Here is an 18,655-nt window from a genome sequence, read left to right as displayed (position 1 = left end):
CTAGTAATCAGTTCATTTGACTCCTGCATGATAACGTCTCCAGATTGTGCGTATGTGAATTCAATATACTCAGAATATTATAAAATACTAAGAAAATTATCCCGAGACAGTCAAATTTAGGGTTGCCCCATAAATCTAAATCATATATGACTAAACGAAATATTTCAAAAACACACTTAGGATATTTTAACAGGAAATAATAAGACAGCAGATCATATTTAGTACATGAAATGATTATAAAGCAAAACCCTCAAGAAAAATGACTTTCGATCATGCAAAGCATTTTCACATGCTCATAACTGAGTGTCTTCCTTATTAAGAGTCCCCTTTTCTTTATAAATCCAAGTAATGCCTTTCGAGCGATACCCCTGATAGGCAGCCATTACTATGTGATGTTATTAACCTGATCTCATTCCACGGGATTAACGGACATGGTGTTTCGTGGTTGTTAACGATGTCGCACACCAGCATGACCCTCATCGGCGTTATAATGGTAATTAACTCTTGGGCGTTGTTTTTGCGACATTGATAACGACTAGCATGCAACAAGTTTATAATTCTGGGAAATATGCTTGCACTTCCGGTTTGGTTATCTGATATGATACCTTGTAGGTTTTGAACGAGATATTAATATAGGTGTCGATGTTGAGTTTTATATGCAAGTAGATTCCTTTGTATTATGTTTTCGTTTTAGAAAGTAATGTAAGTTTAATGTGGATAATTCATATATAATTTCCCTCGGGAGTTGACCTATATAATGTTCTTGCTGTGTCAAACCAATTGAAAACAGTTTGAAATACACACTGCGTGGTGATGAGTGATGACAGTGGTGATGGTGGCTGTAATGGTAGTGATGGGACGTTAGAATGTGACATTTAACATCCATGTCAAGCACACTGACTGACTGAATATAAAATGTATTGACATGCGCAGATGGGAAATATTCTGTCATTTACAACACCAAGCTGTCGTTGAGCGCATGTGACAGGTAGGCATTCTTGATTTCACCATTGAAATTGATAACAATATATTGCTGAAATATATCACAAAACACGTTTATGACTCTTTGTGTAATTTAACAGTTAAGAGTTTTAGAATATTTGTTAATTGCACATTTATGCGTTCTTCTGGACACGGAAAGGGTTAACTTACGAGTGCACATTGATTAATTTTAACGACGCTTGAAAACTGCTGTCATGAAATCAGCAACTGATATCAACATTTCCAATATACGCATATCTATTTCATCACTGATATTCACTCATTTTAGAAGGACGTGGGGCAAATGTCGCTCCCAAGTTGAAATTGACAACCTCAATTGACCATGAAGAATACATTTTCAAATGATGGTTTCGGATTTCATAAAATGTACACAAGATGTGCCGTCCAAGTACATACACCGATCTCCACAAACAAGAGTAATCTTTTCCCAAGACGGTGTCATCCTTGCTGCGATTCCTGGGATTCTCATTTACGTATCGCCAGCCGTCAAAAACACTAGGAATACTGTTGCATTGTGTATATCAGTGGGATGTTAAACTAATTAACACGCCATTAATCTTTGGCGAGTTCCTGCTTTCTATGAGTGAAATACGCACCAAGTTAAAAACAGGCAGCAAAAAAAATGAGAAAAAATGATTTCACTGTAAATGATGAAGGCACGTGACCTGTACCCGTAGACTTTGACATTTATTTACGCGGAGACCGAGGATCAGCGAAGGCGTCAAAAACATGAAGTAGAGAAGAGAGGTAATGTTGCAGATGTTAGCTGTGTGCGTGCGTGCGTGCGTGCGTGCGTGCGTGCGTGTGTGCGTGTGTGTGTGTGTGTGTGTGTGTGTGCGTGTGTGTGTGTGTGTATATGTGTGTTTATGTGGATCTTGATAACCACTGTCCGTGTAGAGGTATGTCCATTCTGTATGGATTATGTCATGGACGAGGCGACATGCTGATTCTTCATCTGTCGTGTTTATCAGTGTGCCCAAACGTGTTACTAATTGGTTTCTATGAATATTTCAAATCAACCTCCTTCATGTGTACAACAAACCGGCTCCTCGCAACACATGCAACACACCGAAACGCAACCACAACCTCTCCCCAACACATGCAACTTAAGACAACCACAACCTCCTACCAACACAAGGTACGTAACACAACCACAACCACCCCCCAACACATGCAACTTAGACAGCCACAACCTCCTCCCACCACATGCAACCCCTCGAACATAACCTCCCAATTGCTCCCCTTGTCGATATCTCCCCCTCCAATATGGCTCCCGTTTTCCCTCCCAGACGCTCCCAATCAAACTTGAAACTCATGAAGTTGAAATTGACACCTTGGGTGTTTACTTAAAGCGATGTCACTCTGTCTTAGACCGGTCATTGATAATTGGAAATTCAAATTTGACCAAGGCTAGTCCAGGCTCGGGTGTCCGCGACATCTCGACAAGCGAAACACAACGTGTATTGTTACCCGCGCGCAAGTCCAGAGAAGCAATACCCTTCGTTTATTTAGTAGACGTAATGCCAAGAGGGTTTCGGAAGCCAGACCAAGTGTGATAGCGTTTCTAGTCCAGATTCTGCTCCTGTGGGGGTTAGATCAATTAGAATAGGCAACTCATACCTTCATTTGGGAAATGAATTTGACTTCTTTCGGAATGGCTCCCTCGTATCAATTCCAAGAAAAACATACGTACAAACACCATAGCGAGATATTTAACTACAGCCGGCATTTATACCACAGGATCAATTTCAGATTGCCTGACGCTGGGTTTCAACTAACGCTGCCATCGTCTTAATTATAAACTATCTGACATCGTCTTCATTAATTCGGCCCGTTCTTAGGGGAGGGTGTCGGTTACGGGTTATTTTGACTACGATGTAAGAAGCTCAACGACGTTACGTCGGCGACTGTGTTAAACGTCACTGACGTTGATTAGCGTTAGATAAACAGAGCGACGTCATGTTATTTGACCCAACGCTACTCCGGGCTTTTGTTGCTGGAAGCGGAGAGGTATATTGTTTCTCCGCCCTGACATTTATCAACGATCAATGTAAGATAAAGCTGCTATGTACAAAGCGTGGCAATGGTTAAGATAGATATTCTTGATTAGAAAGCGAGAGCCCTGTGTTATCGATGGCAACAACTTTCGTATTGATTAGTGCGTGGATAATAGTGTCACGTTTTGCACGTGCAAGATGAAGGATTGTTTGATATGCATAAGTGAATTAAGGCATTTCTCTAGTTTTAAATGGAGTTGATATGACTTCAAACGAAGAGGCTCGGGACATTTAGTATTTCTCTCACTGGACCACGCCGGAAGAGCTAAGCCTTTTCATGGTGTATGGCATCGAGAAGCAAAACGTCCAATTTCATTTATAAGGCCGTTTAGTGTAAAGCATGTAGTTATTTATACCTATTTTCTACTAAAGGTTTTCGTGTAGTACCACACCTAATAGCGTGTCGGTGGGTTGTATTACAAAGAAACTGTTTGGCATGCATTTGCGGCTTGGTGCTACGGGTATTTGGCTGGCACTGGGGTCTCACGTGAGCGTGTTTATGGGAAATTAGAATGGAAACCATTGTATAGCTAGGAACATTAGCATGGCTAAGACATGTTCATTTAAAATGAGGTACAGCGTGCTTAATAATTCATCATAATTATAATGCGAACGACAAGGTATTGGCAACATGCGACATCTGGGCTGATAGCTGAGATTACTCTTTTTGTACACTATGAGTTGAACCTAACATGTTGTTGATAACAGTGGGTGTGAGTGAGTGAGTTGGTATAGCGCCGCTTTGAGCAGTATGGTCGTTATGTCATGGGTTGATGAGGTGGGACAGCTCAATATGATGGAGGTCTCAGGCAACTGTTGATGAAACCAGAATCCAAGTTCGCCAATGATAATGTTGCTGGGTTTTTCAGCACCATAATCTTGGCCAACTGGGATTCGAACCAGTCACAGGGAGTCCATGGTACGCTTCTCTACGTAGTCAATTGCAGCACTCTAAACGACCGATCCACTCAGACCTCAGACCCGGTTTTTCAAGGGCCGCCCACTATATGGAATATTACTGACAATAAACAAAGTCGTCAAAACTCCTGCAAAACCAATATCCAATAATGACAATGCCCTCCACATCCGCCATGTACATTTTCGTCATTTTAGTATGGAGATAATGCCAAACCTATACATTTATCCTGTACAAATATATTGCTGCAAACTACATCCATTATAGACGATGCTGGTTGAGTGAGTGAGTGGGTGGACAAGCATTATACCTCTCTGCCATATAGATTAATACACTCTTCATATTAAAGTATTTGTTGTCATGTTTGTTGTCACGATGAAGTACTTATAATTTGTAACTTTTATTTTTCATCAGATACGTTGGAGAGTTGGAGATCTATGCATAAATTTGCAGAAGGTTAGTTCCTTGTTCCCATTTAGATGGTATACCCTTTTAGTCCTGTGGCTGCACCCCTCTGTACCTTCCTCCACCTGCACACCTGCACACTCTTCCCCTGGACTCACTAGTTTCATTAAAATCATATTTAAAGAATTAACAAAAGAGAAGCTTGATGTGGATTATCATACAATAAAATGTTCGAGTATTTCTGAAGAACAGTAAATGAAAAGTAATTTATATATCATGCTCAAATGTTTAATAATTCGTGAAATTTCAATATATTGCAAATTTTGTTATTCAGTAATATACAAGTTTTATTTGTATATATTAAAGGCGTTTTTGATGAAATAATGTACTTTTCCGTATGACTATTGAAATTGAGTTTCATAATCATTGGAATTCTAAGTCGCTAAGTGAAGAATTGTGTTATCATACGTGTTATCGCCATCTCTGCGAGTAGTTTCCATAGTGATCCTCTCAGCATCCTGATGCGTTTCCCCTTTCCTCTCTTGCATGTTGACACTACTTAGTTTTCTAGAAAATGCATGTTTATTTTGTTGTTATATTCATATCATATGTGTTCAAAATACATTCTTAATATACACTTCGCGTTGACATAGTGTGTTGTTGTTTAGTTTCATGTTGATGCATGAGAAATTCATATGCATTTAATCCCGCAAAGAACGTAGTATGTTTGATTTACATACTAAAACCCCAGTCACAATGATATGCCATTTGTCTTGTAAATAATGTTTAATTGGGCATCGTTTGGTTGAAGAGATGCATTACATGCCCCAAGAAAATATTTGTCAATTATTTGGCTTCTGGTCATGGAATCGTGGCACGATTCTGTTTCACGCATAATCCTTTCATTGGGATACATGTTTTCATGGTTAATAATTCATGTCGCAATTGTCAAAGTCAATATTTTCTGTAACTCATCTCGAGAGCCGATGCAGAAATGAGCTAAATTGACCAGGTGTTCAAATATTTAGTTTGTTGAAATCTCACCACCCAGGTAAAATATTCAGAAGGTCTAAATCTCACAGGCATAATTGTACCGCCCGGATCGATTCATATGGGTAAACACAAAACCATACCACCGTCTTTTTGATTCGTCACTTTAGCAAATACATCTATCAATTCTCTAAAAAGACGTTCGCCATTAAGAGTCATAGATACGAGTCTAGTTTCATTTTTGAAAATCCTAAGGGATTTATATAGGTAATATTCTATACTTTGAACTTATAATTGGTAATCGAAGCTTCTACTTTGTACATATTTCATTTCCAAAGCGTCTTTAAATGCCTATTGAAACTATGTAGATATCTTTTAAAGAAACTCTGTAGCGTTTTCTCTTTTAGGAATTCGACTTTGGTCTTGTATGTCAATAAAATGATACACCAGTAAGCTGTTTAGTATATAAACTTTGCAAATGCATCCAAGAAAACCTGGAATATCTGGTTATGTTGAAATGTCAGCTTTGGGGATTAATAACTGATTTTAAGCTGGAACTTGAAAAATACAGTTCACATTTCGGAACTTGAAATATACTTTAATTTTTCAACGTATGTGCGGATAATTTCTCTAAAACAATACCGCTTCTGGTTTGTCGTACGAAATCTTATACCTTTGTGTGTGATAGGCTGGAAGGGGCTGGGTAGGAGTTAGATTCTTTTGTTTCAATGAGGTAGTTGATATTGAACAATATTGGTGTCATTCTTTCAACTGCTTCCTTGATGCTGTGCCTTGTTTTCTATTTCCAAATGTATACAAAGACAAAGTTTCTTCGATTCATCTAAACCTGTGAGATGACAGGTGAAATAGACAATTAATGTATACTTTTAACGAGTTTTGTGTAAAACAGGTGACCCAAATTGAATGTACAATGTATAAATGACACCGATTCACATGTTACTGTGTACACCATTTGTAAAAATATAATAGTTCTTTGTTTTTTCTGAAGTAAGGTTCTTCCTTCATTTAAGTAAATTAACGACTAATTATGCATGTGTAAGATACAAGCTTCATGTGTTCAAAAGTATGATAAAGTACAATATTTGTAACAGTTCTCGTGACACCTGGTGTCATTTTTCATTTCAAATTCGTAGGTGGCGATGTACCAGTTGTTCCAGGAAGAACCAAATATGTCATGGGCAGTATTTTATGTTTTCTATAAAGTAAGCAGACAAGTATTATTTCTTTTCAGTGAGTGGAAATGGCATTTCTTATCTGGGTTTTTTTTTTTTTATCAGGATGACATATTTTGGAATTATTCGATAGTTGAAAATCTTGTTTACGGCCAGTGAAACAAAAACGTTGTGAAGACTCAGCTTAATTTGCGCCTTTCCATTTTGATTGTATGAAAATTATAACATTTTCTGAGACATGTACAATTGATATAACACAAAAAGATATAAACAGCGACAGCAAATAGGAAAAAGAAATGTATGACTGTTTGATGACGTTTAACAAATAGTGTATCCTGAAAGCATTACAGATGCTATAACCCTAACGACTATTTGGTTCTACTCTAGACTCACTAAGATGGTGTAACGCGCTACAAGTAACATTCATTGTAAGCTTCGGGCTGTTTAAATGTTGTCAAAACTCTGCCTCAAATCCAAACTATTCTAAAGTCTTTATTGTCGTGTAAGGTGCAGATATCGTGTCGCTAGCACGTTCTATTCATCACGGATGAGTGGATAGGAAAATAGTCTTTCCTCTCTAAATAGCAAACCAAAAGCGAACGGTCCCACCAAGCAGAAAAGTAGCAGGAAACACGAGCTCCACGCTCATTGTACTATAAATCTAGCTGCGGCAGAGTGAGGGACTTTAGATTTGATAAGGGTTAATTTTCAAAACTTTGAAATTTAATATGTCAAAATCAAGTCCGCAGGTCCGTCATCAATATCACTTTTGGTAGTATGGTTTAATTGTCAAAGCGAGCAAACGGCGTGCAGCAACCGTATATTTTGACGGACAGAGTGACAGACGGAAGGACGGGGCAGGTATGAGACAGTTAAATATATTCTCACGCTGGACTTGTTCTTAATAAATATAACCGCCATGTCGTCCTTTTGAAGGCCCCGAGATACAATAGCTATAAGGCCAGTGGTAGGAGAGCCGCATCACAGCGCGTGTACACATAGTAGGGAGATAACATCTAGATTTCGTGGTGATTTGCTTTTCTATAGTATTTGCAGTTACATAAACAGAACGAAAACATCAAAGTTTAAAGATGTTTACTTTACCTCGTTACCATCGGATGTACTAAATGAAGAGCAATTTTCGTTTTTACTGGCTCAAAGATCTTATCTGAAACCTTTAAAATAACACGCCAGACTCGCTGATGCCTAGCTGTAGTTTGTTTTGTTTTGATTGCAGTTTGATAAAATTTGTTTGTTTGTCATTTGTAGTGATTAAAAATAAATAGTGTTTAGTTACAGCTATTGTAGCATTCGGTGACGAAAAGAAAAGGCTTCAATAAAGTAGCGATTTTATCCAGATTTGAGTCAGTTCAAGTCAATTACCGTTTTCAGAATTCCTTCTTTGGAATGTTGTTTAAACGCCCACTTAGTGACTCGATTATGTGAAAGTCTTTTTCTCGCAGACTTTGAAGAGAATACGGAATTTACCGCTGAAAGTGTTTCCATGTTACGGTAGTTAGGGTGTTTTGGTGAAAAAGATTTTTTAGATTTTTTTTAACTATTGAATTACAAGATTAAACTCCATGTATTATATAACTGTTTCTGTAATTGTTTCATTCACTACAGGAAATGGATTGTGTGATATTGATATTTTTATCGCTTTGAGTCCCACCGACGTATTTTACAGTGTTCAATGATGATATGTGTTCTAAAATCAATTGTCAGTCCACTCACGCACCGGGTCGGGGTTCGAATCCAAAATTGTAGGTGTCAAATCATACGTCTCAATTGCTTGTTGTATTTTTTCTCTCGACATAATACCCATATGTGTAAGAGAAAATTAGATGTTTCAGTATTGCTTTGGTAATAAGGATCTTAAATATAGATGATAAGCGAATAGCAACGTCGGCTCAATATTATTGTATTATTATTGTATCTCGCCGCGACAATCACGACACAGACAGAGTGGAAAACAACATTAAACTTCAGGTAACTCAATATCACCTCTCTCTATTCACAGAGTAGCGAGTAGACTCGCTTCTAAATATCATTAGCGACTGCCATTGAAGTTTATTAACTCCAAACTGACAGGACCGTTTATGTGTATATCAAGATAATAACTTTCGCAAAAATTACACTAGTTGATAAATAAGCACAATTGGGGAGATTTTTATCATTTCTTACAATGACTTTCGGCCAAAGTGTGATTACCGTAAAACTATAAACCCGCCGGCTCGAATATCATGGCATTTGGGGGGGATATGTCAGGCTTTTGAATGGCGATGAAAAATCGGCGAGGTAATGACGCAGCAGAGGAATTGAAGAGAGAATTCCGTGTAGGGACTCGTTACGTCAAAGGCAATTGAAAAAAGTTAGCTTTTCGTTTGCAGGGAGGGAAGCGGGATATACGTACAATAAATCACATGACTTAACGGAAGACTGAACAGCCTTTTGAGTAGCGAGGATTGAAACATAGGCTCTTTATGTGTTTTTAGTTATTTCCCGGACGGGGAGAGGCTGTGGCAGGCAAAACAAATACAGGGGGCGCATGCTGTGGGTGGGGGAACTGTAAGGAAATGTATACCCCAAACGGCTCTATGATAGTCATTTGTTATGTAAAACTGACATTTTGACAGGTGCCGTTTCCCCGCCCAGGTATAAGCGTAAGGAAATCTACAACTGTCAATCAGTGATTGACATGGATGTCGTTTAGTACCTCTTTAGGAAGGATTTGGATTGTTCATTAAGTTTTTAAATTTAGTTTTAACATATGTTTCATTTCCATGTCTTTATTCATATTTCAATGTCTATTTTCAATTTTTTAAACGTTAACTGCTGTTGTCAATGATATGAAGTTCTGTTAAAATACAATTGTTAGCTATAATAATAACTTATATTAGCATTGTAAAAGGTTATATTTATACAGTAGTGGTATATGTAATAAAATTCCTAACGTTAAAGCGGTATTTTAATCGAGAGTTGTTCATCCAGTATGAAAGCGACACCTTCAGGCGAGATTTGTTACCAAGGGGAGCACACCCATGGGGGTTTATTCACTTTCGGTTGCATGACATAATTGCCGTTACTTCTCACTGGGAAAGAACACTGCAAACATAGATTCATTAATTCCATTACACCCCTACATCAGTTTGTTGAGGGGATATCTCCTTTAGCCAATAATGCTTGTAATAATTTCATTTAATGGCCCAATTCCGAAATGTTTTCAAAACGAATAGCAGATTATTGTTACTGAAAACAATTTCGGGGAGCGCTAATTCATTTATCCGACGAGCTCTTTTTCGGCATGTTTTTCTCCCAAAGAAAAATAAATATTTGAGCAGATGAATAAAGCCATTTTATGCCCGCATTCCGTCGAGCTTGGCACGTCGCTCGTCCTCGGCTCGCAAACGGTTAATCCAATGTGAGACGGCGTCGGAAAAAAATCCCGATTCCCCGAAAGATAAGAGTAACTGTGGTCCGACTTGGGGCCCTTATTATTGTATATAATCATACGATTAGGGCCGAGTCTGACTAGTATTTACGACAGATAGGATAGAGAAGAGCACAGCTCTCTCTGAATTACCAGTAGTTATCGGAACAGTGGAACTTCCCATCTTCCATGTTTTCCTTATTAATTCGATTCTATCGATTCTTCCCAATCTACAGTGTCTGGGTTATCGATTGTTCCTGTTTTATCTGATTGAGGTTCGTTCCATTTGGCTAAGATATCGTCAGTTCTGGTCTGAAGACCACGAAAAACGACGACAGGCCTTTTGTCAATTGCCATCGTGTTGATAATACGCCCATGTTTTCGATAGCTGCATCGCGAAAGCATATTTGTCATAGTCAATCTTTTTCTGACATATGTGGTTTTCCTGGAAACGGGAGACCAGAATTGTTGAACTTTTTAGCCGTCTGTCATACCAGGGTGACAGCAGTAATTAAGGCAGAGACACGTCTGACTATATACGAAATCTGAACTTTATCTGTGGTATTTTATGCACTGAGAAAGAAGCCTGTTTAGGATGTTTTAACGTTGTGTCGTGGTTGATTGTTGTGTTGTTTCAACTCCCGGACTACTCAACAGAGACGTGCAGGGAGGGCTTTACGTAATAGCGTAATTAGGAAAATATGTCAAGACTTTTCTTGTTTGCCTGCATCCTGGATCGCTCGACTTACGGATTTTCCTTATTTAATGATAAGACAGTATACTGTCGTCACTAGTACACATATGCTGTTGCTGTTATTTATTGCGTGAACATAAAATACATTACCACGCTACGCACAGTCCTGTAACTTTTCACATCGTAACCAACAAAGTGTCAAAAAGTACCTGGTTTCATGATTTTTCGTGTAAAGCGAGTTAGATAAAAACCTATGCTGACAAACCGCTACAGGCGTAGAGCATACCAGTCGACGCCTTGCTGTATTGATTGAGGCGGTTAGAAGTCGGTCTCCTTCGGTAGTGCGCGCGAGGAAGTGATTGAAGCGCTCATAGAATACCCATACCTTTCTCCTGAGGCGATACGTGTTGCGAACAATGTTGTCATATACAATACGGCTCGATGAGGTAGTGTAATTTGATCCTAGCGGTATTCTCTTATTCATATTCACCTCGTCTTTCTCAAGTAAGAAATTGATTTTTTTTTTTTTAATCAACATTACCGCATATTATTTGTCAGTGGACTTTGCATGAGTGGGTTGTGGATGTCTTAATGGATTCTGCGTATCCCCGAAGCTGATTTCATATTTGAAATACTAAAACATTTTTTTTTTGTCATTGGTTGAAATGTATTCTACACACTACGTGTTTGCATCATAATTTGTTACGCTTGCGTAAATGCGATAAGGGAATTTACGTCGTATTTTCGTCGCGTAGGAGACCTAACATTAAACTCGACGCAAAATACATGGTAGATCAGCCGATAAAAATATAATGGCTTGGGACGGACTTTTCCGAAACGTCACCCACGCATGAGCGACATTATATACGCCCTATTAACGTCCTGCCATTATAATATACATAGGCCGTAACTCGCGTAAAGCAGTGAAAGAATGTATGAGAAAAAAATCCCCTGTTAAAAATTGTTTCTTTATTCAAGGGGAGATAACTCCTTTGTTGCCAGTTCTCGTTTGACACGAGATTTGACGTAGCTTATGAGCTCTTGTGTTGCGGGTTTCTTGAACATATAAGCACAGCTTCTAGACATTATCTCGCGGCATTGGACAATAGACAAAATTTGGGAATGAAAAATGGTGGGTCATAAATCTTCCAACACAAAGGCAAATGTCGTGCCACCATGGCTGCTGACACGCAAAGTCATCCCTTCGACCACAGTTGCGTATGTTAGCAATTCTGTCCTAACAAACAGGTCTATTGCACAGCGTGATGTATCAGTGTGTGTGTATGTGTGAAACATTGAAACGGCTTTTGTAGTTTATGGGAAAATACCCGCCTTTAAGATACAAAACTGTCAGCATATCCTAATTACTCGATACAACGTTGAAGACGCAGTTACGAACTTACTTAACTGGGCGAATCCTTATGACAATAGTGTAATGTTTCTACACCGCGTTTTATTAGAACTATGGATAAATCGATATATTTATATGGCTATAACGGGTGGTAGCCTTGTGAGTAAAGCGTTCGTTCGTCACATCGAAGGTCCAGTTATACCTCAACATGTTCTACCCCAACATGTGTGAACCCCATTTCTGTCGTTCCCTTGATTATTGCAAAGCCGCGTAAACCTTACTCATTCACTCATCCTGGAAACCCGTGAAGATCTGCGTTAGAACTGGTCTTCAGCAACCCATGCCTGTCTTAAGAAGCGACTAAGGGGATCGGATGGTCTGGCTCGCTGACTTGGTTGACACATGTCAGCGTTTCCTTATTGAGTAGATCGATGCTCATGCTGTTGATCACTGGATTATTTACAGACCGCCGCCATATAGCTGGAATATTGTTGAGTGAAGCGTTAAATAACAAACCAAACCAAACCAAAATAACAGATTATAACCCACTGTCTACCAATATCATTTTATACGCCTTAGTCTTCACAGTTTAGTTGTAAAGTATTCAGTTTAATTTTGTTGAAATATTTTACAATACAGTCAAGTAAAGTACAACAAAGAATGTTACCCGGATTCTCGCAAATTTAATTTTAAGACTATTAATTTTGTTTGTGGCGTTTTCTCCCATGACCGAATTGAATATCGTATCCGGTTACGTGCTATTTTAATCAGGTTGATAAATCTATTACAATTAACAGGCTCAGCGGGCGACTTCAATGGCCTACAGTGAATCGAAACAGTCTTCCTGGTACGTGCAACCCAACCAGGCCACATCTTTGTCTTCATTTGTTGTTCATTCATTCAGTTCATATATTTTCCACTATTTGCTCACAATGACATCTGTTTCGGTAGATAATCAAGAGTAGATGTTCTCGGGCGTTGTTCCTAGCCTTGCTCCAAGGCTGTACTGAGTGCTACGCCCATGGGTGTATATAGTCATTCTATCCTTTAAACATGCAAATCTAGATAAGCGGACAGTCTGTTAGAAGGAAAATGTGGTCTTTTTATTTATATTTCTTTAGAAATGATCATTTAAACTATTAATCATTGCCTTAAAGACTTGTGAAAGTCTGACGTGTACGTTCTGGCAATTTGGCGGTAGCTATGGTAAAAGTGTCGGGCATATGTTACATCTCTTTGAAATGGACATCAGTCAGTGTCATGCTTCCTCACTGAGTAGGGGGGTGGGATAGTCTAGTGGCTCACCCGGGTTCGATGTGTTATGTTCATATCTAATGTCCTCCGCCGTGATTTTGCTGGAATATTGTTAAAAGCGGCGTAAACCCAAACTAACTCACTCATAACTGAGTCAAAAACCAGAGGGCAAGAGTCTGTTTACTCTTGTAAACTATGGAATTGTGATCTAAAAACTAGGCTCGATATACGATCTGGTTAAAAGTGAACTTATTCGTATTTAAAATCTCCAGAAGAGGGCTTATATGTAATACCGGGACACCGTTAAATATATTGTGTGAAATAGGTAAACGAACTTCATTGTATGTATGTAAAAACATTACAATGTACATCATTACGGAGTTCACATCCAGTACAAGTTGCTCTTGAACAAATATCTATCCTGGTTTGGCCTTAACTCGTAATTGAAATCTAGAAGATCCGGGATCGCTGTGTTTTTTACTAGTGAATATCAATATGATAAGGTAAACAATCCAAATCCAATACAATTTGCTATTCAGTAAATGCTAAAACGATTCGCTCTGATGCCACAAGGATCTAAGCTTTAACTCCTGGTCGAGGGTGAGTGGGCGTCCTCAACAACATTTGTCACTGTTTGACGGGACTATAATAGCACCTGAGAAACAGAGTACACGGTCTGTTCATATTTATACACAACACGAAGGGGTGTTTCTGAATACCTGAATTATGAAGTAATGAAAATTTACGCTAAATTGTGGAGATCTCAGCGTGTCCTCTGAAATATGCATGCTCAATAGCGTCATCAATAGATCATATTTGTTAACTGTGATCGATTTAAAATGATGCTATTGTTTTCAGTACCGTCATATGATACGGACATTGTTGCTCGAATTTGGTTTATTTGCATCTGTAAGCCATGGAAGTTTAAATGAACTGATTTGAATGAGGTTTAACGATATACACCAGTCAGAAATGTCGTTGTAACAGAGACTTGGTGTAGCTGAGCCAAAGTGACGTTGTAACTTAGGCCCGGTGATTTGTTACATCTAATGTCCTATGCAATAGACTAACGCTTAGTCTCTGAATATATCGTTTTGATTATAACAAATAAACACATTTAAATTGAAAAGGAGCCCAGAGAGACCAGAGATTCAGACCTTGGGAAATCTAGACTTCCTTCATTTAGGGCTTTAGCACTGCACGGGGGGCTAGGTTGGAGGGAAAATAATGTGGTTCTGGGACTGTGAGACTACCCATGTACATGTTCTAGCCAACGCTCAGTGCCTTGTTACAGGTAATGTCCAATGGCTTGATGTAACCGATTAAATGTCCAATTGACCTGTCGATTTTCAGTGACCTGTTGTCATGGAGGTCCAAATGACCTGTTGTAAAGGAAGCCCACTGACTGTTATTACAGATCAAAATCACTTGCGTAACTGTGATACAGTGACCTATATTTACCACCTGGTGTCACGGAGGTCATCTGAGTGAGTGAGTGAGTGAGTTTAGTTTTACGCCGCTTTTAGCAATATTTCAGCAGGGGACACCAGAATTGGGCTTCACACATTGTACCCATGTGGGGAATCAAACCCGGGTCATTGGCGTGTCGAACGAACGCTTTAACCACTAGGCTACTACACCGCCCCCAAAATGATCTGATGTAACGGAGGTCCAAATGACCTTATGCCACCGAGATCTGTCGCATGTTGTGAAATATGTTTTTAATTATTATTAAATACGTCACAAATTTGACAGAAATACACAATAGCCTTTTCATTAGACATAATTATACACTTATAGGTTGTAGTCATAATTTTAGAATGTCCATTTCAGATACCAAAGACATATATATATTTTGAAAAATACACATCTATTTTCAGATATGCATACATACTTCATTTATTGTGCAAGTATCAATAAATAATAATATGTGTACACAAACAGGCTATCTCTTGAAGGGTTCCCTGTGTAAGCACCGCTGAAATCTCCTTACACGGTTTTGCGATGCCAGATAACCGTACTAGCGACGTGGGGAGCTCACCAGAACTACTGTTCAGTTGTCTGTTGGCGGTAGCTCCTCAAGATTATCACTTTTGATGAAACCTCGCGGAAAACTTGACTAAACCCAGACCCAGGGCGTGCGAGATAACGCGAGAACAGACAGCTTCTTCTGGGAGATCTGTTTCAAAACCGACTGAGGTTAGAGCGCAAACACCGGCTCCTCCCAAAGTTCGCCCCGCGCTGTCATCGGTCGCCATCTTGAATTTCGGCCACATCGTCAGTGGTCTCAATTTTCCCAGCTTCTGCTTGTCAGTTCGCGCGTTGCCAGCACGTGCAATGTTGATTAAACGTTGTCTAACATTACCCGAATTCATGTTGGACATGCCCTAGCTTATACAATGTCTTTATTGGTGGAGAAGGTATTTATCATGAGTGAAAGTGTATACGTGAAACATGTTAAGACTCCAACTATTTAATGGCCGACCTCATTGGCGACCTTTTACATTTGGTTACTGCACTTCCCGGGCACGGAGTATCAACATTGAATTTCGCCCAGGATTACAGAAAACGATCTTGAAATATTCCATATCCGTCTTAAAGGATATTCACTTCCAGTATGGTATTGGTCCAGCTGCATAATGCAACACAAGTTGCTGTAAAGAGTCCCTTTGGTTCCATAAACCTTTGGATATCCAAACTAGAATCAGCACCGATTATGTTTAGATACTGTTAACACTATACCCACAAGCGATAAACGTATAAGACATATTTGACCGAAATTATGTTCAAATTGATCGATATTGCTGGAATAGTGTCAAAAGCGACATAAGAGATACTGTATCTCAAAAAGTGACGTGCTAAAGAGGTATCTGGAATACACTTGAAAATTAAAATTAAAAGTAGATTTTACCAAACAATTGCTTACGTAATCAAAACGTTTCGAGGTTAAAACGTAAAAACTGCAAAAATATAATACCATTTTATGTTTGTTTCATATTTAACCACCATTACACACGTGTGGATGATGATGATGATGGTGATGGTGATGATGACAACTTCAAGACTTAATACTTCATATGTGTGTATACGTTAAGGCGTTGTGTAAATGGCGTATATGTACACACATTACATTGATGCCTTATCACTGGCACACCACACCTCGTAATAGTCTCAACTATCTCGCGAACGTCACATTACTGTTATTGAAACACATGACATATATTATTCCAACTTATGATTAACACGTGTCACGGACGTTTCCGGCTTAATCTCAGCCATTGCACATGGTTCGGACAAGCTGACCACCTGTCCCGTCCTTCCTTCGACCACCTCCTCCGTTCCCATCACACGTGTGTAGCGCCTCACTATGGTACAGTCGCGGCTTCCGCCTGTCACTTGGTACCGGAAGTCGCACTCGTTGTGATTGATTAACTCGCGCAGGCGCAGATTCCATGATGACTGATGGGATACATTTGGCTCTTAGTTTGGCTTTAATTGTCCAGTCGGTAACTGAGAAAATATATGTTTAGGTTTTGATTACTACAGATAATGGAAGGCTACTTCTGTCAGACAAGATAATTTATTGTACATATACACCCACTGAGAGCCATGCACACACAACTAGTGTGTTTGTTTGCCTGTTTCTTGTTTAACGTCGTACACAGATACTTCCAGCTATATGGCGGCGATCTGTCAATACTCGAGTCTGGACCAGGCATTCCAGTGATCGATACTATGAGTAACGATTCACACACTGGGATGTTACGAGTCACAATAAACCTAATCGCCGAGCTCACCGACCGGTTCATTTGGTCGTCTCATACGACCAGTTAGGATACTGGGGATCATTTCTCATCCGATATCTACAGACCGCCGCCATATAGCTGGAATATTGCTGAGTGCAGTGTAAAACTAAACTCACTCACTCACTCATCCGATATCCCTTGGAGTCACCAACAGCTATGCTTTAAAACCTATGTGAAATATGAAATAGCATTTATAGATTGTAACAATGATAATGAAATGGAACACTAATGCCGCCCCTTATGGAACCTATGAAGAGTGAGTGAGTTGCGTTTTACGCCGCTTTTAGCAATATCACGGCTGAGGACATCAGAAATGGGCTTCGCAGATTGTAACGATGTGGGGAATCGAAATGTGAAATAGACATAATTACAGAGAGTCTAAAATACTATTAAACACAGTTTTGTTGAAAGTGAAGGAACCCTTGTAAATATTTTAAGTTATCCAAGGTTCGGGACAACCGCAAAATAATGTCTAAATAGGGAATACTTCGGTACAAAAGTACGTTCGACACATCAAAGGTCAGTGTTTGACTGAATATGTTAATTAAGGCTTCACACATTGTACCCATGTGGGGAATCGAACCTGAGTCTTCTGCGGACGCTTTAACCATTACCCCGCCGCTCCGGTAGCATAGAAACTGAGATTTGATTCATTGAATTAAGCTTCATTTTCCTGAATGGTAGAAAATGACACATTCGCCTTTCTTAAGGAATAACAGTTTATTAGGAGTATATTTCGATTTTAGATAATACCTATATGTCATGGGAATACATTTGGGGTAATTTATAATAACGATCAATATAGTCGTAGAAACTGTTTTCGTGTTTTGCTGTAACTCAGATATCAAAATATTTATCTTAATTTTGTATTCTTCCGTAAACGGTATGAATTATTCAATGTTATTTTTCGGTTTTATGGCGTGTTGGTGTTCAGTGAACAGTCGGTAGTTTTTGTGTCAAACACTAACGAATCCTAAAAAACATGCATGATATATGTATGTATTTCGATAGTTGCAAGCATTATCGATGAGCTAGTGGAATTTGTGAGCAAAGTTCGTCCTTACTGTGTGAAATCGACATATATGGATGCGTTAATCTAACTGACAATCAATAATTATGACTCATATTATCATTCCTAGGCATATATAATATTCATGACTGGTAAAACTTTTATGCATGTTTGATCCGATAGTAAGCGTAGCGTTGCCTGGCAACACAATAACAAAAGATAAGACTGTTGCGCTAAAGTCGAAAATCTTGTAATGGTGTCATAGTTTTTCTTGAAATATGCACAAGGGTTAAAAAATCTGAAAGAAAAGTTAAAATCTCAGAGAGAGAGAGAGAGGAGAGAGAGAGAGAGAGAGAGAGATCACAAAGGTTTTCCAAGTTTATTTTCGTATGTCTTTCGTATGTCAGTTTTTGTATATTTGTTTGTTTGTTGCTTATTGTGTAAATGTGAACAGTGAACTCCTGGTAACTCGAACTTCGAAAAATCGCGATAATGTGCATCCGGGACCATTCTTTTGCTTCGACACAAGCCGGATATATGGGGGTCGA

General features: G+C 38.9%; 1 protein-coding gene across 2 annotated transcripts in view; it reads left to right on the top strand.

Annotated features, from left to right (window-relative positions):
• Positions 1-18,655, top strand: part of LOC124255295 (homeobox protein six1a-like) — a 76,597-nt gene that overhangs the window by 38,438 nt on the left and 19,504 nt on the right. The window contains exon 3 of one of the 2 annotated variants that reach the window (XM_046689168.1): positions 4,390-4,431. The exons of the other annotated variant lie outside the window; for it this stretch is intronic. Within the exon in view, the coding sequence (XP_046545124.1) occupies positions 4,390-4,431 (42 nt within the window). The remainder of the gene's footprint in view (positions 1-4,389; positions 4,432-18,655) is intronic. 2 annotated transcript variants of the gene reach the window in all.

The sequence above is a fragment of the Haliotis rubra genome, unplaced genomic scaffold (assembly GCF_003918875.1).
Source record: "Haliotis rubra isolate DU_JTF1 unplaced genomic scaffold, ASM391887v1 Scf6, whole genome shotgun sequence".
NCBI classification, from domain to species: Eukaryota; Metazoa; Mollusca; class Gastropoda; order Lepetellida; family Haliotidae; genus Haliotis; species Haliotis rubra.
This window is presented reverse-complemented; position numbering and strand designations above follow the sequence as displayed.